The sequence below is a fragment of the Liolophura sinensis genome, chromosome 5 (assembly GCF_032854445.1).
Source record: "Liolophura sinensis isolate JHLJ2023 chromosome 5, CUHK_Ljap_v2, whole genome shotgun sequence".
NCBI lineage: Eukaryota > Metazoa > Mollusca > Polyplacophora > Chitonida > Chitonidae > Liolophura > Liolophura sinensis.
The window spans coordinates 3,125,539-3,147,148 of record NC_088299.1 but is presented as its reverse complement, the minus strand read 5'-3'; the positions used below and the strand labels follow the sequence as shown (position 1 = coordinate 3,147,148).

The 21,610-nt window shown below is 40.1% G+C and overlaps 2 protein-coding genes across 2 annotated transcripts; both read left to right on the top strand.

The window, feature by feature from the left end:
- The first annotated feature begins 1,141 nt into the window (after positions 1–1,141).
- LOC135465960 (cholecystokinin receptor type A-like) lies at positions 1,142–3,783 on the top strand. The gene is made up of 3 exons (XM_064743343.1): positions 1,142–1,157; positions 1,633–2,667; positions 3,743–3,783. The coding sequence occupies exons 1-3, from the start codon at positions 1,142–1,144 to the stop codon at positions 3,781–3,783; spliced, it is 1,092 nt and encodes a 363-aa protein (XP_064599413.1).
- Positions 3,784–19,992: 16,209 nt separating this feature from the next.
- Positions 19,993–21,000, top strand: LOC135465959 (dopamine D2-like receptor). Its single transcript, XM_064743342.1, has one exon. The coding sequence runs from the start codon at positions 19,993–19,995 to the stop codon at positions 20,998–21,000; it is 1,008 nt and encodes a 335-aa protein (XP_064599412.1).
- The last annotated feature ends 610 nt before the right edge of the window (positions 21,001–21,610 follow it).

Here is a 21,610-nt window from a genome sequence, read left to right as displayed (position 1 = left end):
CAACAACTGTTTGATGTAATGCGATATAATTCGGCATCACACTTTCTTTCTATATAAATATGTATTCAATGTCATCTGTTAAACACTACTGTATTATTCATATGTATTTGGTTACATTGTTTAAAATGTTGCTTATTTGAAAGACAAATAAATGGAACATGGAGTTTGTTTGAGCTTTGCACATAGTAGACATATATGACATAGTAGATATGTCTATCAATCTCCAGCCCTTGTAGACCTACTACTCCCACTCAATAACCGAATGCGGCGATAATCTAAGTTTGACAGGTACGGTAATGCTGGCTGTTTCTGACCAGCAAAAAGAGGATGATTAAAACCGAAACAATCGTGTAGCTTGATTTGTTTGAAATGCTAGTTGTTGATTAAAATTACTCATGTAAGGTGGGAACAAGTGACAGCTGTTTGAATACTGTTCACGGTATGCGCGAAAGTAAGCTAACATAGTGATAAGCCATCCCCCATTGTTTTTATCTCAGATCCAGATCACGAGGATTGGCAACACCGCAGGAAACAAAGGAGGATTAAAGCCACGCATGATGATACCTGTTTGACGTGCTTGAGTAATTTAGACCATTATATAACCAGAAAAATTAAACATTTTTCTTCTGTATTGCCTTGATTAAATGTCAGTTTCCAAGAAAATGCGCCAAATAATTTTCAGGCCATAATAAGTGCTTTACAGTAACAAATTTGCTTGAAATACTAAATCCAGTACTTAGCTAAATTTACTCATTATTGATTTAATGAGTCTGATAAACTGATAATGGCAACGTGGTTGTTGATGTCGTCGTTGTTGTTTTCCATATCCTTCAGGACGATGTTTTCATTTTGTTTTCCATCGTGGGGTGTACTTAAAATGCGCAGGCGTCTCAGCTAATGGCCATCAAAGCGTTGCGTTACACACCGAAGTCAACGATATGTGGGGAATTAAGTTGACAGGAGGCCTAGCGTAAAACCATGATATAACAAACCTAGTTACATAAAGTGATAGGAAAGAAATTGCATTTATTCAACAAGTCAACTTTTAAGAAGATACAGCTGTAGTTTCCATCTCCGGGAAGAGTAAGTAGAGATCTCAACGCATTGTTTTGGTCACGTGACGATGCGAAACGATTGAACGATGAAGCGAAGCAAAGGTATGATGCAAAGCGATGGAACACCAGTGCGAGGTGATGGCACTATGCTACCATCTCTTCCTGCATTATCGCTTCATCGTTTCGCACTACCATGTCATCGCTTTGCGCTATTGTGTCATCTTCGGGCGATGAAACGATAGCACGATGGTACGATGATGGCCTTTACCGGCTTACAAATGGTACACTAGCAATCGTGATCAGACAACATCGTGAGACTATTATTAATTGTAATTACAGACCTTTGAATCCCTGCTGTTTTTGATGACTTGCTCGCAGGTGTGTGCACTGGATAATCAAGGTGCTAATTAAACCCAAAACATTGTTAGCTTCTAAAGGGAAACTAAATGTATTTACCACGCATCTGATTGTGTCTTGCTAGTTAGACTGTTCTCGAGTATGAAGTGATAATATGAAGAGTAAGAGATTTAATATCAGACGTAATAATTGCTCACTTAAAATTTATTGCATGCAACAGTATGTGGGTCGGAACTTCTCAGCATCATAACGGCAAACCTTATGGTAAAGTCAGCTCCACTTGTAACCTACATGGTCATTTTGATGTTGGTAGGCATCGTTGGAAACGGGCTGGTTATTTTGGTTTACCAAAGAAAGAAAATTAAAACCACGGCTAACGTATTCATGCTAAGTCTGGCTTGGCTCGACCTCCTTTCCTGTGTGCTTCTTCATCCCTACGCAATCTTTAAACTTTGTCATCCGCTTGACCAGTGGTGGACGACTGTGTGTAAAGTTTTCGAGTTCTTGGTTCACACCACATTCTGCTCCTCGGTCTGCCTGCTAACGGTGATTGCCATAGATAGGTACTTGGCTGTGTGCAGAGCACTATCTTTCATCAGAGCTCAGAGAGTTTCCTACGTCATGGTTGGAATTGGTATCGCTGTAGGATGTGTTGGAAGTATCCCGGTGTTAGAATTCTACGGACAAACACACAACAATATTTCGAACGATTCGATGGGACTGTCCATTCCTTACGTCCAATGCGACGTCAGTGACACTTACATATTATCAAATCACATATTTTGGTATAGCCGAGCAGAGTTTGTTATGTTTATCATATGTCTGGCGGTAATAACTGTGTCGTATGTGCTTGTCGCTTTGAAGGTGGCCAAAAGGAAAATTGTTGGAACTTCTGGAACTCTACCTGAGGCGTCAGCAAACAGTCTGTCGCAAAGTACATCTCACCACCGTAGATATTACGAAGCATCGACACGGCGCGTCGAAGCATGGATGTCAGCTTCTCAAGGGAGCGGAGAGATGAGCATTCCACAAGGTCCACTTAAAGAAGAGCGACAGACGTCAACCACGACCGATACTATAGGACCAAATCGTAAAAGACGAGGAATCTCACAAATGAGTCCAGCGGAAACGTTGCGAGTGTGCATGATGCTAGCTGTCATTACTGTGGCGTTCCTTCTGTCCTGGCTGCCTTTATTCCTTATCAAATTCGGTGTAATGGCAAACAAGGAAAACTCACTAGCATTCCGGCCCCTGCGTAATATTTTAATGCACACATTTTATTTAAACAATGTTGTTAATCCACTCATTTACCTGGCGTTTCAAAAGCAATTCCGAACTGACATTTGCTCGATAATCAAACGTTGTTACCCGAGAACTTAAGAATAGCCACAGACCGCGTCACAGAAACAGCGGAGTTCAGCTATTGAATCATTTTGAGTCAGCTTTGTTATATTCAGCATTGTTAACAGACCTGTTGTCTATAAATGTTATTTCGATGAGACATTTCTGTCTTTTCTGGAGACTAGCCATGCATTAGGTTTCCTAGGATTTCTTTAAAAATGTCACCCGAATATAGTGTTTACTTGTGATAACGAAGTTGATGGGTGTTTTCTAGTTTTGGAGTGAGTGAGTGAGTGCTTAGGGTTTAACGTCGTACTTAACAATTTTTCAGTCATATGACGACGAAGGAATCCTTAAGGTGTATGTGATGTGCCTCCTTGTTGCAGGACGGATTTCCACCGCTCTTTTATCTAGTGCTGCTTCACTGAGACGACTTGCCGAAGTCAAGTAAGCTGTCCCGCCCGAGCCATTATACTGATACGGGTCAACCAGTCGTTGCACTATTCCCTTCATGCTGCACGCCAAGCGAGGAAGTTACAACTTCCGCTTTTAAAGTCTTAGGTGTGACTCGACCCAGGATCGATCCTGGATCTACCGCTCCCGAAGCGGACGCTCTACCAATTGTTCTATCCTGGCCGATCTCTAGTTTTGGACATACTCTTTCAACGTACTTTACTATCACTGTTTATAGAAAGCACACACACACTGGTCTTCACACAAAATGGAATAGTTTTGTCCCCAGAAAATATAATCTTAATCTCGTGGAGACCTTGCTTATTCGTGTCTGGCACATTTGCAACTCATGTCAACCTTACAGAAGAAGTAGACAAAATCAAATACATGCTTGCCCACTGCGAATTTCCAAACTTATTTACGCCCTGCTTCTGTAAAATTATCAAGACAATTGAAATTCCTTCATAGACATACCAGCAGCAGGATTTATCTCTACATTTTACCAGTATCTGTTCCAATTTTTTTTCATATTTTAGATTTAAGGACAAAAGTGACGAGTCTCTTCGGGGCAATATGATCTATAACGTTAGATGCGGACAATGGCACGATCTATTAAGCACATATTGCTTGACTGTGGCGACTTTGCTCCTACGCGAGATTCCTTTTATCACGTAAGCTATCTTCCAGAAATTCTGTAGAAAGTGATACTATTTTTGATTTTCTCTCTACCATTGGTATGGCAGGAAAGCTGTGATTTTAAACTTATGTCTGTGTTTGTTATATGACTTCTGATGTCCTTTTTTGACTGACTAGTAAATGACTTATCCGTAGTAGACTACTTCACGTTTTATTGTCGCGATAAAACTGAATATTGATGAAAGCGACGTTAAAACTTTCACTCACTCACTCATTCCATTTGCTGAACACCATAGTCTAAACAAGAACAGTAGGCAATCCGCAATGGCAGAAAATTGTTACAATGGATACCACAGTGTCAATCTTTTGTTATATGAAATAATAGACTTCTCTACTAATTGTTCTCTCCTGGCTCACAACCCCCTAGCCCCCTCTCTTAAGATACAAATCTGCTGTGTACTCTTAAAACTGATTAACTATAATCACTATTGTTGTCCACAATTTAGTTTTAGCTAATCTAAATTTAGTTCGGGTTCTCTTCAACAATATGGTTGATAGGTGTTTAGTATCACACGTCTATTGTTGGTTATATGTTATTGTACATAGCTTTAGGGGTCTCTGTGGCTCAGTCGGTTAAAGCGCTAGCGCAGCGTAATGACCCAGGAGTCTCTCACCAATGCAGTCGCTGTGAGTTCAAGTCCAGCTCATGCTGGCTTCTTCTCCGGCCGTACGTGAGAAGGTTTGACACCAACCTGCGGGTGGTCGTGGGTTTCCTCCGGGCTGTGCCCGGTTTCCACCCACCATAATGCTGGCCGCCGTCGTATAAGTGAAATATTCTTGAGCACAGCGTAAAACACCAATCAAATAAATAAATAAAATACATAGCTTTAAACACAATCCACTTGTGTGTATACAGATCGATGAAGGTCAGCCCATGATAATTCTTGTGTGTACAATATCTGATGGTGCGAGCAGTTGCTCTCGAAAGCTCATATCAAGAACACAATGTATAGATTGGCACAACTCGTCCTGTGTTTATTGGTTTTAGTAAAACTTCTACATAGCCTAATATAATCAACTTTTTACTTTTTATTAAAACTCTCTCTTCAACTCTGTCCTTCTAGATATTGATCTTGAATAAAACTGCGCATACGTACACGTCTACATTAAAAACCGCCCAGTAACCTTTCTAAATTAGTTTCATGCATTGATTTATTTTCGCCGCTTAAAACGTGAACGTGGGTGACAAGAGACACATATCAAGTAATATTGTTCTACTGTCACTCGGCCGGAGATACAGACGTTATCCGTATATAACGTCGCGTTCATATTACATACCTTCGTCGCCTTTATTCCAGTCTGTCTCTTGACCACGGCGATAAAGCGGAGCGACGAAGCGATGCCATCTGTATAGCAGTGCAGCAAGCCGACCGTGGACGGGTTAATGCAAGGTACACTTTTTACCATTGCTACGGCATAAGAGGTGCAAGTTCAAACCCGGCCTTGGACAAGGAATTTGTCAACTTCTATAATTCCTGTGATGTTAACAGGTGACGCATGCAGTTAGCTTGTGTTGCGTGTGCAGCGAAGATGAAATGGATAACGGCCAGCTCACGTGCTGATTTTACATCAAAGGCTGAGAACCTTTAAAAGAAACAAAAAAAAACAGGTAAAATTCATATATGTATCGATTATGTATCCCACCAAAATTTTTAAAAATGTGCCTTTTTCCGTGTTTGATATTGTATAGCCGAGATATTGGAGTTGAAAGTACACAAAATCTCACATAGTGATTGACTGATTGATTGGTGTTTAACGCCGCGCTCAAGAATTTTTCACCCATTTACGGGGAGAGGAAAGCGCATATTGAGAAAGTCGAGAGTCCCTCCATGTTATCAATTTTAACCAGTCAGACACTCGTTTTTTCTATAACCGGAGAATGCACCTCTTTCCGCTGTGACGTCCCATGACTCATTTTATGCCCCCTTCCCATTTAAATTGAATGACCGGAGAACATGAATGACGCTTCACTGTGTTTCCGGTTTCTCTCATAAAGCGTATCCTCTGGTCTCATTTGAATTCATGATTAATAATTGTTTTATGGAATTACAAAGGACGTGAGAAAAATTAACTTTGGCCGTTTAGATCTATTTCCACCCCTCGTTCAAAATAACGACCGTTAATTTATTTGTTGTCTTTACGTTCAGGTAAATGTTCACGGCATCAAGTCCATTTCACGCACCTTCAGGATATGGTTTCCACGACTTTTTAAAAACATTTTCTTACGCTGAATAAAATCAGATAAATTTTAAGATTGTAAACTTAACGCCCCATTTTGAACAGGCTGAATTATTAAGTAAATCTATAGTGTTATCACCGCTTCTTTGTATACAGCTGCAATAAACACACTGGGAATCAGGAAAATATATACTATAGACCTTGATTAGCAGATAAAAAGAATCTGTAAAGTTATTGTAGATTATCAACAAAAAAGTCCACCGCATACCCTAATTTTCAGTTTATTCAGTGCACAATTAAATGTTTTTTTAAAAGATCACGAAAACTATGTATTTTTTCAAAGCTGGGTGAAATGGCGTTTGAAAGGATATGTACAGGATATGTACTTCACCTACTTGTGATCTGACTTGTATAGCTAAGCCATGAGTAAGACAGATCAAAGTAAGACCCTTGTCTTTGAGTATCCATCGATTTTGTTTGAAGTTCAGCATCAACGACCATGGTGGACAAAAAGAACCGGGTGGTATCGAGTGCGCTACATCGACACTTCCTACACCGGTAAGCGCACACTGGGCATACAAAGCCACCCCGCGCAGAATTAAAATCAGCATATTTCATATCCGGGGCCAGCTTGCTGAGACGTTGACTTTTACATCGTGATATAACTAGACCACAAATAAGAGTCTTATACTGATTTCTATGATCCATCGACCATATTAAACAGTAACCCAATATGCTCACTGTTGACTTTTACTGCCAAACATCAAGTATTTCAAGAATATTATATACAAGGAATAACGTACTTCCTGTACCGCGCTACAAGTTGGCTACATTAAAAAACATTAATCCGCATGCGAGTTACAGAAGGTAAGAAGCAATTTAATATTATACATTACCCAGAATCTAATGAGCACTGATAAATATTCAGGCGTGTAATTTACGTATTTTATACATTGTTCTTCCATCTTCCAAAGGTCAAATGATTCATGAAACTGACTGTCAGTTTTTGGATTTATTCTAACATTGCCTTAAAGGTAAGGTTTTGTCTGCCATTAGCCGGACAGCTGATCAGCAATAAGCCATGGCCGCAAACTGTGAACGCTATAGCAAAACAATAATAAGTCCGGGGAAAATATGCATAAACTATCATTCTAATAAAAAGATGTAGCATATATGCCCCAAAAATGAAAGCCAACTGTGTTTATTTTTTATTATTATTGTGCTTTTCATTTCTGTAGCATTAGCTTAAACGCTGAACATTTTCTGTCACCATTTCACAGTTGCCATGGATTCTTCAAAACAAAAGACGACAAATAACATAACCATAGAGAATAGGAACAGACCTGAACGGCCACTTTATGTTTTTCTGACATTGTTGGTAACTATGTAAATCAACTGGTAGGAGGCCATGAGATGGGTCAGGTATGGGAAAACCAGGAAACACGATGTCTTGTCACTCTTATCCCATGCTCATACAGCCAAAAACCCAAACAGTATTCGTGTGACCATTAACAGGCAACGCTGCGTGGCCGAGTGTTATGGAAGCCGCTTTGCCCGCACTCGGGATTTCTTACTTTCAACCAATAAGTAATGAATAAAATGACGAAAACGTGAACGAAAAGCGAAAAAAAAAAGAAAGAGCGAAGGTCGAAAACGCGAAAAATTCGAGGCAAAAGCCCCAAAACTCGAGGCGAAGGGTCGAAAGTAAGAAAACGCGAGTGGGCGCAACCAGCATAGGGTGCCAAATGGGCAATTGTTACGACAATGGCTATTTAAGTCGGACTGGAAGCATTTTACAGGCAGTCCATAATTGTTTTCAACACTTACATACATGTTAACTTTTAATGCCACAGTCGTTCTTTCAGCCAGCAAACCCAGAAGGCCCTTAGGCTCTTAACATTCACCTCCTTGACACATCTCTGGTAATTTTGTCCGAAATTTTAGACTAAAGTCTCAAACATGTAACTGGGATTATATAACCTCGGCTATAACAGCTTGATTTTTGCCTTTTCACCTCTTTTGCCTTCTCTACATAAGCCTCTGGTTCTCAAAACATGCCTATAACTAAAATTTCATCTCTGCCGTATAAATTAATGCCACCTAACAGGCAGAAAACAATAAAAAGATAAAAAAGACGCAAAAAATATATCTAAAAACCCCGTCCATTTTTTCCTCACGTATTCACATCCCATCTTCACCAAAATGTTATTAGCTGACTGAAAATTTATTCTACACCCAATGTATATATGTATCTATAAAGAATCCCTCAGAAAGTTTTAAGGTATAACTTTTTATTTTTGTGGTGTTGGGCATATCGCAGTTCAAGGTAAGCAGAATTACTCACATTAAGACAATGGAAAGAGCCGCCATGTTATGAGTTTAATCCAATCAGATGCGAGTTATTTCTATGACCTGAGGACGCGTCTGTTTCCACTTACATCACCAGACCCCTGTTTTGCTTTTTTAGTCATAAGTGAGTGGCTCGCACGAAAGGTATGTTCGTATCTAATACAGTCCCCAGATGCCAGAATAAAGATTAATATTGTATGTGGGAAGGTTTTCCAGCAACCTGCGGATGGTCGTGGGTTTCCCACGGGTTCTGCCCGGTTTCCACCCACCATAATGCTGACCGCCGTCGTATAAGTGAAATATTCATGAGTACGGCGTAAAACAACAGTTAAATAAATAAATAAAATTAATGTTATATACATAAGAATATATATAATTTAAGCGATGAGACTGGATGATCTGATGCAAATACAGTTGAAAACTTTTTCTTTAAACTGAGCTACATTGTGTTCATTCTGTATACTGTGCAATATCTACAGGGGTTTCGCGAATTTATCAGGCATTCAAAACTACATCTATTATAAAATGTATAAAATTATAATTTATATCTTCTGCATGCAGCACGCTGGATGGACTTAGGGTTTTATGAGTTCCCAAATTAGATTTTAGTATTATCTATAAGATGCTGTCAGAAGTATATAGACGTTAGATGTTCCATCATTCACTCACAGCCTTTCCTGCCATGTCAAGCCATCATTAGGCAGATAATTACTTTATACATAAATGACAATGTCACCTTATGATTGATTGATTTATTTATTTATTTGATTGGTGTTTTACGCCTTTCTCAAGAATATTTCACTTATACGACGGCGGCCAGGATTATGGTGGAAGGAAACCGGGCAGAACCCGTGGGAAACCCACGACCATCCGCAAGTTGCTGATAGACCTTCCTCCTGACTGAGAATTACTGCCAATGCACAGTGGTTGCTAATTTATTGTTTCCTCGGGAATAACATCGTTTTTAACAGTGGTTCGGTCAGATCACGACTGTGTTACGATTTGTAGTTGGCCGGACCTAATGCCATTATATTTATACACCGAAGACATCAGATATGACAGGACGGTGTAAAACTCAAATCAAATAAATAAATAAAAAAATCAGACATGACACCCTACCCAGTTACATTATACTGGCACTATGGGCTGAACACAGCTCCTTACAGCGTAATGGCCGCTCTATATGCTCGTCATACATCACTAGATAGACACCACTGGATAAGCTTGACTTTTGAAGCCTGTATAACGCACGTGGGCTTGTTTATACTTAGCCCCATCAGAGATGTCCTCGCACGGAACTTTTTAATCAGCATTCATCAATAAAATTGTTCCAGGGGTTGGTTAGATTCATGTTGTACACACTGAAGAGAAAGACACAAATGTTGAGATAGAGTTGTTGGGTTTTCTGACATCACTTCCTGATTTATCACGTGAGCAGACTGACTTCGACGTGGTTCAAGATTTCTGTACAAACCTTCCTAGTGGTGAGACTGGTATAAAGAGACGATATAGAGTGGAGCATGAGCTTTAAGGAGTGTGGGCTGTAAGGAGTGTGGCTTTTAACCAATGGGGTCACGTGTTCGAATGCAGCTTTCACGGCTGCGGCTTTACGTCAGGAGGGTTTTCCGCTACCAGGTGACTGTCAGTAGTCTACACCGGGCACTCCGGTTTCCTTCACCCACAAAGCTGACCGTTGTCGTGTGAGGGGGAAACATTCTTGAGCACGACATTAACCGATTAATGAAAAGGTATACGGTGCTATAAAACGAAGACAATATTCATGTATTTTTAAGGAAAATAAAGAAGTTTATGCCATTAAATTTTTAAAAAATATGTTGTTATTTTTTAGGGATATTCCATAATTCTTAATAACCTCTCTATTTTCTGCGTATTTTCCATCCATGGTCGGAAATAGTTGGAAATGACGCCATCTTCTGAACGTACTGGGAACACAGTGCCAGTTTAGCGCCCCAATCCGGGATCTGCCCCCAACAAAATTGTCTTGACAGCTATGATCGTTGACGTCACTACATCAGGCTGCCTAATTTCCGGACTGGCCGATGGGGTCTTAGGAAAACTGTAGTGAAAAAAGCCATTTTCAAGCCCCCAAGAAGGGAGCTAAGATTTATTTATTTATTTATTTTATTTATTTATTTGATTGGTGTTTCACGCCGCACTCAAGAATATTTAACTTATACGACGGCAGCCATCATTACGGTGGGAGGAATCCGGGCAGTGTCCAGGGGAAACCCACGAGCATCCGCAGGTTGCTGGCAGGCTTTCCCACGTACGGCTGAAGAGGAAGGCAACAAGAGCTAAAACGTGTATGGAACCTTTGTATGGGGCAGGAGAAACTTGTTTTGGGCTGTATATGTAAATCATGTACGAATCCTTTTGTGTATGGAGCAGGAGAAACTTGTGTTGGGCTCTGTACGTAAAACATATTTAGAACCATTTGCTTGGGAACAGAGAAACTTGCGCTGGGCTGTGTATGTAAAACATGTACGGAGGCCTTATGGGAACAGAGAAACTTGTGTTGGGTTATGGAAGATGCATGGAACCCTTTGTACGGGAAATGCAGTAAAACGTGTGTTGGGCTGTATATGTAAATCATGCATGGAACCTTTTGTGTATGGGGCGGGAGAAATTTGTATTTTGCTCTCTGTCTATACAAAATAGGAACCTTTTGTATGGGAACACTGCATGGTCGTGGGTACCCCTTGGCTCTGCGCGGATTCCTCCCACCATAACGCTGGTCGCGGTCGATTTCTAAGTGAAATATCCTTGATTACGGCGTTAAACACTGATCAAATAAAAACGTAAATACACAATTAAATAAGAGATCACGGAAACTTGCGTTCGGCTTTCCGTGTAAAGAATTGCATGAAAAAACTTTGTATAAAAAATACAGAAAAATTAGTGAAACATTCGGGATCTTCGTAATAAGAAATACGAAGAAAAAATTATGCATTACGGAAGAGATGAACATGGTGGTCTAGAGACGATTGATGACGATGACGATCTGCAGGCGGTCTTCTGTGTACACTCTACATTCAACTCCATTTCCGCCCTCATCAAAAGAAGAAACCGCCGATGTGAAGGTAACATGCAGCGACATGTCAGCGAGTCGCTGATCTATCAGGAGTGTGCGTATCACCACATCTCTGCGTGGGAAATGCTACCCTCGATACATCCATTTGACAGCAGTACACACCTAAAAACACAAATGTTAAAATGTTAAGTTTTTGTAAGATTTAAAACAATACAACACGTTGAATGCTGCAAAACAGTGCGTAATAACATGGTACACTCAAAAAATTAATCTGTTAATTTTAACACAAAGATTAACAGATTATTCTGTTTAATTTAGCATATTCTATTAATTCAACATAAAGATTCTATTAGATTAACAGGGTATTATGTTGAATATGACACAGTATTATGTTATAATAACAGGATAGATTCTGGCATCACTTGGGCAACAGACTTTCTGTTCAAATTAAGTGTGATTAACACAAAGTGTTGAATAATTACTTCAGCGTTGTAACTTAGTGTTGCATTACAAGATGCATGACAATTATAATGTGGAAAGAACATCTATAAGTGTTAATATGGCATAAGACAGAATTAAAGAATAACATTTTGTGAACCTTTTATACAAAGTGTGAAATTTCTAACGCTTAGAACGTGTAAGCCTAACATCATAAATGCTTTCTCTTCTCCACCACGCTGTAAAAATCAATCTGTTAGTTTAACAGAAAGTTTGTTGTCTGAGTGAAGCTAGAGTGTATTCTGTTATTAAAGCATAATACTGCGTCATATTCAACATAATATTGGCCAATCACAGGTTGCTTGCCATCATACAGCCCATATGGCAGCCACAGACGAGCATCTCTCACTGATGACTACATATTTTGACCAGGGTCTTGCCGTGAGATAAATAACTTGTATTTTAAATCAAGAACAAGGATTACAGTGGGCTTGATCGCCTATACAGGTCAATTCCAATCTGTTTGAATAAACATATTCTAAGCTGCCACGCTGCAGTGCTTGTGAACTTCATGGACACGTAGGACTTTGACGGGCACGACTAGGCCAAAACAGAAACAGTGAAGTACTGAAAGAATAAAAGAGTACACCGTTTCAGGCCGACTTGTTTTAGGCGGGCAATGCATTTTCCTATAACAACGAGCCAGGTTATTAATAAAGAGATTTCAAAAAGAGGTATATGGACTAAATAAAAATAAAATACAAAATACAGCATGCAGCCCCGTCCTGAAATAGCCCAGTGGAGTTCTATACATGTATTTGATCCAACCAGAGTGGAACTAAGGTAAGCTATATATACGTAAGGACCAAAAGCTTAAGCTTGGTGTCTTAGGACGGCTGTGATAAGTTTTAATCTTATTGCATTATTTGGTTGAATGTTTACTTCATTAATAATAATTCCAGATTGTTGGAAGCTATGCTGTGAATCCTGCTGGCGTTCCTTGTCGTCTAAAAGAACATTTTGGGACTGAGAAAGTATAATTTGCAAGCGACAAAAGTTAATTTGTGAAAGTATAATGGCAATGACGATCATCCAGTAGCCCCCTATATATAGATGAGATTATAGCGTAAATTTTAGCCCCGACTTTTAAACTCCGGGGCCTCGAATTTAAGTCGGGGGTTAAAAAAATTTCTTTCCAAAAAAAAATCACCGTACTTTTTTTTTCTCATCCAAAAATTTTTTTCGCCATGTCACTTTTCTGTGACAGTAGGCTTATTTATCCATTTTTTCTGTTCTTCTATCCAGGAAAACCCAGCAAACAAAAACTTTTCCACTACGTTCCTCCTTTGTCAAGACAAAATTTCAAAATACTGTTATTTACTGTCACAGAAATTTGAACTTTATCATCACAGTAATATAGCGTTTGATCTAATCCCGACCACCAGGTGTGTCGCATCTGGAAATCTACCAATGATGACAGTCTTCATATCATGGACGAGTCATGTTTAAATAAACCATCAAAGGAATATATGCGCCTTTGTTCAAACGCAACGGTGTAACCGCATGTTGCGTCTATCGACATATATGATAGTTTCAACTCGCACAGATTTCCTCAGCGTCGTAGTTGTCTGGTCACATGCCAAGCACCATTCGGACGGCTCTGCTTCACTCTACATCTGTCTGTTTCATCTGCCCATACTGTTCCTGGACCCAGATCTTAAATCTATTATTTGTGTGCATCAGCATATATCCAGGTAGGTAATAATACTGATTTTAATTATTAAATGTAGTATTGGCAAATATGGTAAGATTTCATTGTAAGATTAAAATGTCAACGTGGATACCTATTGAATATTCTGCGTATGTGTTCCTGTTCAGTGGTTTATGCACGCGTAGATTAGGAGACAGATTTGGTCTTCAAATTGTTACCTAAGTGTACATGTATATAGTCTTATAACATTCTATTAAACATAGACGACGCCAGGCCGCAAGAAATAGGGTGAACTGTAAAAGAAACAGTCGATGTAAAGATTTCTTATGACCTTGTCGGTATAATTCTTCCATTGCCAAAAGCGTGTTTAAATACCGTCGAGTCCTCAGCGATATAGATACGGTACCGGAATAATATTTATTTATTTGATTGGTGTTTTACGCCGTACTCAAGAATACTTCACTTATACGACGGCGTCGACGACGGCCTTCCCACGTACGGGAGAGGAAGCCAGCATGAGCTGGACTTGAACTCACAGCGGCCGCACTGCTACGCTCCTGGGTCATTGCGCTACGCTAGCGCGCTAACCAACTGAGCCACGGAGGCCCCACCGGAATAATATGCAAAGTCCATGTTCTAATATAAATGATGAGAATGTTATCAATGCATCAGTGGGGATATTATTAAGTTTCTTTAATCAGACGAAGAAATTACTATCGGACTGGTCGCCATTCGGGAAAATTACATTACAACATAAACGCCACACAAGACGTTTGACATTTCACACGCCTCTTAGTATTCTGACCTCCACGGACCCGTTTTACAAAGCGTGCGCATATTTGCGCCAGCGTAATTGCCATGGTAACACATGCTACAACGATACGAAGGCAACGAGAGAAGGCAAACTAACTCGCTGATTTGAAGCATAATTTTGTACTTTTTTCGATTTTCCGTTTATGGGATAAATAGAATCTCCAAAACCTGTAGTATCAAATTTATTAAACTCGAGTCAAAATTTTCATTTGTTTCTCGCCAGAGGCTCGAAACAAACCAATTTTTGAATTTTATACACCGGGGTCACTCGTTGGAGATCCTGTATGTATATTACGGTTTCCAGCGAGCGACATCTGGCACCTGAGCAAACTTGATGACGTTATACTATCTGTGTTTTCAGCATTCATACAATAACCATCCACCAACAAAGTAGTCCCTCTTTGCTTTAACACAATAACACTGTGAACAATATTTTAGTGCAAAGGTCATGAGTCAAATATGTAGGTGTTTATTAGGCCATTTAAACTGACTTTTATGTGATAAGATCGATGACGTCTGATTAAGTGATATTAACATCATTGCAGTTTTTATTTTATTCTCCTTAAACTATGATGTTCAGAGATGTGTAAGTTCCTAGTTTTTAGCATTTGCTTGAACATTGTTAGCATAAATCCCCAACTGAGGTAAACTCAGAAGAAGCCATATTTCACCGGTTACGTTTGCTAAATATATCAGTGCTCTGGTTTTATTATCCAGCTGCTGGAATTTTTTATATTGTACTCCTTCATAAACCAGAATTCGGCTGGTGGATTAAGCATCCTGAGGCCTGTCCCCTTTGCACAGAAAGAATGCACTGATTTCCAAATGCGTTTAAACTCACTTACAATCTATCCCGACCGAATGTAGGGAGGTCTTTCAACAACCTGCGGATGGTCGTGGGTTTCCCCCGGGCTTTGCCCGCTTTCCTCGAACTGTAATGCTGGCCGCTGTCATATAAGTGAGAAATTCTTGAGTACGGCGTGAAACACCAATCAAATAAATAAATAAATAAATACAATCTGTCCATACACCAAACGAATGAATTTACTGATAACATTTAACACATAATTCATCTATATCCATACACATGTAGGCGTTTAAAATAAGAGGTCTTTAGGTGTCACTGACGTAAAGCGAGCGTAGATGGCGGCACATGTGTTCCAACAACAACATCCAGAACAAAAATGACACCCTTTCATAGAATTGCTTATCGCAAACTGAAACTCGTGTAGACACAGCAAGGTAACAGAAAAATATAAAACTGTGCGTTTTGACAGTGTTTACGACCAGGAAGTTGACTACTTCAAATATATCCTGGGCGATCGATTATCGACATGCTTCAGACTAAAACATATTGTTTAGTTATACAGTCGATTTAAATATATCCAATCGGAAGACCTCAATTATTTAGATATAGGCTAACAAAAGATGTAAGAAGAAAAAATTCCAAATGCTTTTTAAGCTGACTTACAATCTATCCACACACGAAATGAATGAATTTGCTTATAAAAAGTTAAAATCAGGCTGCCCGACCTAAAAAAAGGTTAGGTCTACAATGAGGTAACGTGAGGTTAATTGCATGTACAATTCATAATTAAATTACGATGCGCGTACTATTTGACATCGAGATGCTCACAAATAAGTGTTAATATGTGCTCATGTCTTAAATGTGTTGGTTAGTAAAGATAAACTGGCGTGTTCGACTGACTAATGTAGAATATAGGCCTATTAACAGTTCAAATATTAGAATCGTAGGAGAAAACCTCCATTGATCGAGAAGAACAAATACAGACCGGAACGGTCACCGAAGTCGGGGAAAACAGGCCCGCATGCAGTTTTTATCATCATGAAATAGACAACATCATCACGCAAATTCCCAGCCAGACTATTTAATGTTCACTTACAGGCCACATTTCCGCAAGGCACGGTAAGCCGAATCAGCATTTCAGGAGTCTCGGGAGTTCACGCGGGTTTAAATGAGATACAGTGGGGGCTCTCGCAAACTAACGCGGCTGAAATACGTTGTTTTACGATAGGTGTTAACGACGCCCGTAGGTCAACAGACCAAATTATTCAAGATGTACATGCAAATTAAGTTTAGCACCTACCGTAAATCACTCATTTTAGCCTCTTTAGTTTGCGAGAGCTCCCAAAAGGTCTCGTCCAATCCCGCGTGAACATGTGAAACTCCAGTAATGTCGATTAGACTTATTTATATTTTGTTCCATCTTCAGACTCTTCCCTAGCCACGTTTACAACCCTAATCAACTCCAGGCTATGCCTGTAGCCTACGCTGAATTGTAGGTATTTCAGAGTCATTCAAATGTCCAGTTCTCTAAGTTTCAACATAGAAAACCCTATCTCCACTCTGAGCCAATTGGTGGTATTTCTGTATACCTTTAATAGGTATCCAAGTATTCATTCAACTAGTTGGTTGCCGTACTAATACCCCACAGGCTTCTCCAAACAGACACACCGTACAAGTACTAATACTTAACTTTGTACAAACCGGTCAATGCTGAATTTGATTTTTAGCCACTCTGCATGGGGAACACATTCTACATGACTTTTTGAAATGCGCATGCGTGGTCGCTTGTGACCGCACATCGGCCACTTCTTACTCTGATTATGGCTCTAGTCAAAGGACAGCCTCGTCGATGTTGACGTTGTTGACGATGCATGGTGTTCCACTTATTCTTGAGGGACACGTGCATTTTCAAAATAACCATGCGTCGGGGACAGAGAATGTATATCGGTCATTTTGTCTTGTTTCTTGTGGTGTCTAACCAAGAATAAATCCGTAGGCCTGCCTGCTGCCTGGCGACGGTTAGCTTTATATCAGTTTGTCTTGATAAAGCGGATATAGATCCTATGATAGAAAAAACACGCGCCATATGCAGGGCCTCCAAAAGACTGCTGTAATGCCAAAGCCGAGACCGAGCGAGATGGATTCGAACACGCGACTTCACTGGTCCTTCATATTTCATGCTGTGGTACGAAATGACAAAATTTATTAAGCATCACTCGGCGAACGCGTTTTCTTGCTTGATTTCGAATCGTCTTAATTTTAAAAAGATGCGGTCGCACATTACTAATGAAATACTTTTCTTTTGTGATTCGCACATTTTTCGTCGATAAAATACAGCAATTGGCCAGGGGGGGGGGGGGGCAAGAAACATGCGGTCAAGTTAGAATGTGGTATTTATTCTATTGTTTTTACCATGCATGGTAGTCTCGTGTTAGAAAAGAATGATTTACTACATACATATAGTTAGTAGAAAGTCAGCCAGCTCGAATGTGTGGCTAATTATTTTGTTCGATTACGTCGCGGAGTCGCTAATCATATCTTACTTTACCTTAATCTGAACCACACCCTGTTATAAAGCACTATGCAAATCAAAAGCCCACAATCCAAATTTAACCTACGCCATGTGTCAAAAACAAGCCGAGAGATTTTTTTTTTTGCAAAAAAAAGGGGGAATGTTCAATTCGTTTTGCGTTTATTTATTTATTTAATTTAATATGCCTGTGGTGTGTCATGAATGCGACAAATACAATAGTGGCTGATTGAAACGCTATCCGGAAGACACCAATGTTACAAGGCAATTAATAACAATTACTTACACAATCCGCTCTCAGAGTGGCCTTTCATATAATAAACTATTAAAAATTGCCACCCTAAAATGACAGTCTGTAATCATTTTTATAATTTGTACCAGTACTTCCACTGGCTTTTTGTAATAACTAGTTATTAAAAATTGAGTTAACATCTGGAAGACAGTTAGTGATAAGGCAAGGTGTAACAAATACAAACGGCGCTTTATTACAAACAGACCCGCTTTGGCGCCATACCTAGCCTGGAAAAAGTATTCAAAACGTTGTCAGCATTCCAGGATAGAAAATAGAAATTCCTGAATCTTCTGGCACGTGCCTCTGTGTATCAGAAGAACAAGAATGTCGGCCAATATAGCCAAAACTAAGACTTATGCCGTCAATTCCTGAATCTTCTGGCACGTGCCTCTGTGTATCAGAAGAACAAGAATGGCGGCCAATATAGCCAAAACTAAGACTTATGCCGTCAATTCCTGAATCTTCTGGCATGCGCCTCTGTGTATGAGAAGAACAAGAATGGCGGCCAATATAGTCAAAACTAAGACTTATGCCGTCAATTTCTGAATCTTCTGGCATGCGCCTCTGTGTATGAGAAGAACAAGAATGGCGGCCAATATAGCCAAAACTAAGACTTATGCCGTCAATTCCTGAATCTTCTGGCATGCGCCTCTGTGTATGAGAAGAACAAGAATGGCGGCCAATATAGCCAAAACTAAGACTTATGCCGTCAATTCCTGAATCTTCTGGCACGCGCCTCTGTGTATGAGAAGAACAAGAATGGCGGCCAGTATAGCCAAAACTAAGACTTATGCCGTCAATTCCTGAATCTTCTGGCACGCGCCTCTGTGTATGAGAAGAACAAGAATGGCGGCCAATATAGCCAAAACTAAGACTTATGTCGTCAATTCCTGAATCTTCTGGCACGCGCCTCTGTGTATGAGAAGAACAAGAATGGCGGCCAATATAGCCAAAACTAAGACTTATGCCGTCAATTCCTGAATCTTCTGGCACGCGCCTCTGTGTATCTGAAGAATAAGGACGGCCACCATTACACCCAAACCCATGGCTTATGCTGTCACTTCCTGAATCTTCTGGCACGTGCCTCTGTGTATCAGAGAAATAAGATTGGGCACCAGTACAGCCAAACCGATGGCTTATGCTGTCAATTCCGGAATCTTCTGGCACGTGTACCAATTATGTGTTAACTGTTAAGTTTTTCTTTCTGTTCTAAATACTGAAAATTCTTTTGTTAACTTAGCGAGCGAGCGAGTGAAATATTCTTGAGCACGGCGTAAAACACCAATCACAAATCAAGGCGGCTAAGTTTATGGTTGAAGAGTGTCCAGGGAAAACTACCGACCTTCGCCACGTACCACACAAACCTTCTGTCTCAAGGCAGTGAATAAAACAGCGAAATCTGGATTCGCTCGTGCACACGTGTCCATACTGGCATGGCTAAAACTCCCACATCTACCTATAAAGTAATATGTTGACGGTAGCTGATCTTTGTACACTCAAAAAATTAATGTTTTAATTTTAACAGAAAATCAGTTGTCTGAGTAATACTAGAATGTATTGTGTAAATTATAACATAATACTTTATCATATTCAGTTCTAACAGAATATTCAGTTCTCATAGAATTTTTTATGTTGAATTAATAGAATATGTGTGCTATATTATATTAAACAGAATATTCTGTCGCATAGCAGAAAACATCAGCCTGGGTTGTTGACATTAACATATTGTGTGTGTGTGTGTGTCGGTGGGGGTGGTGGGGGGGCATGGTCAGATAGGAGCCTGTCGTGCAGGGTCTGTATATCTCATTAAATTTTTCTGTTTATGTTTCAGACTTACAGACCATCCGATAAGGAACAAAAGACACTGCGGTAGTCCAGAGCGATTCAAACGTTCGCGTACACCAAACCTCGTACCCGCAATGAACAACTCAACTGCCGGAAATTTCGACACTATCGGTTACGAAGATTGCGAAGAACGTATTGCCAGAGCATCTACGGAAAGTTTTCAGATGTCAACTCTCGGTTATGTGATTGCCGAGATATGCCTTGTGCTTTTCCTGTCTGGCACTAACATCCTGGTAGTGATAGCTGTCGCCAGATTTCAGGAGTTACGAACAAGTACCAACATCTTTGTGCTCAGCTTGACCCTTTCGGATCTGATGGTAGCTTTAGTTGCCCTGCCTCTGCACATCACCATCTTCCTGTTCCCCAGTGTCAAAATCGTGTTCGCAGTGTGCATGTTGAGATACTGTGTCATTATCGTAAGTTGTGGAAGCTCCATCGCAACGCTTATGCTAATATCAGTTGACCGATACATCGCCATCGAGAAGCCGTACATCTATAAAAGAGTCATGTCCAAAACACGCTCCAAGATCCTCTGCACTGCTGTTTGGACATATGCCATGGCGAATGGTTCTCTGCCTCTTCTGGGACTGAACCGTTGGTCACCCTGTGTGGACTGTACTTTCACCCTCGTTCTACCAGCTCCCTTCATTGCCTTCATCTTAGGCCACATTATCATCGCCGTGGTAATCATCGGCACCCTCAACCTTAAAATCTTTCTTACAGCCAACGCCGTCTCACGAGAAATTCGTCAACAGATTGCCACTGTAAACAGGGAACCCACGTCGGACAAGCTATTCCTGAAAAACAAAAAGGCTGCTGCTGCTTTGGCTATGGTGTTCGGAGCCTACGCCATTTGTAACCTGCCATTTGCCATTTTCATGATCTGGGAGGTTTATGTATTAAACGCCAGTTCCTCTCGGATCAAATCCGCCCCGTCTTCGTTTCACGTCTTCCGAATCGGCACTACTTTCTTGTCATTCATCAATTCGGGCATTAATCCAATCATCTATCACCGCAGAATGCCAGAATTTCGCCGAGCATTTCGCAAAATCCTCCGTTTGAAACCCGAAACAGACAGCTAAGAAAGTCAGGAATACAGCCCGGATGGAAAGTTCTTAATATTGCAAGGAAAAAAATCACGGGTAAATTTATGAATATTTATTCGCAGGTGCTTACACACTGTACCAAAAATGATACAGAAGTACCAAAAACATACACACATGTACTTGAAATTATACAATCAATACTAGCCGTTACTGTAATTTGTGTGAAAAGTATCTCTGTGCAAAGTGAAGACAATGTTTAAAATATCCAGCCAATGCACGCATTCATGGCAGGCCAAACTCAGTGGAAGCGGTTGGGTTTTTGTAGTCGCAAAATATGGCGTTTCTATTGCCGGCTTCTTTTTATGTCATCGTTGTTCCCGTGGGTTCCTATATCGTCATGCCGTATAATTCCCATCACCCTGGTTCACGTACACTATTTTCACCTTGGAGAGAACTTCAATCACTGTATTCAATATTTCGTGTTTGTACATCAATGGCATTTTGTCTCGCCTATACATTTTATATTAAGCTATCTATCTTCTGCAATTCCGATGTTGTTGGCATTGTTAATGTGCAGTGTTTATGCCCATATGTACATAAAACAAAAACGCTGCTACTGTCTGGTCATGGTGTTCGGGGCCTATGC

What these genes read in the sequence shown, in the direction of transcription:
- LOC135465960 (XM_064743343.1), top strand. An exon ending in ACTAGCATTCCGGCCCCTGC is followed by an intron (nt 2,668 to 3,742) that starts GTAATATTTTAA and finishes TTCATATTTTAG; the next exon opens with ATTTAAGGACAAAAGTGACG.
- LOC135465959 (XM_064743342.1), top strand. Translation starts at nt 19,993, where the DNA reads ATGAACAACTCAACTGCCGGAAATTTCGACACTATCGGTTACGAAGAT.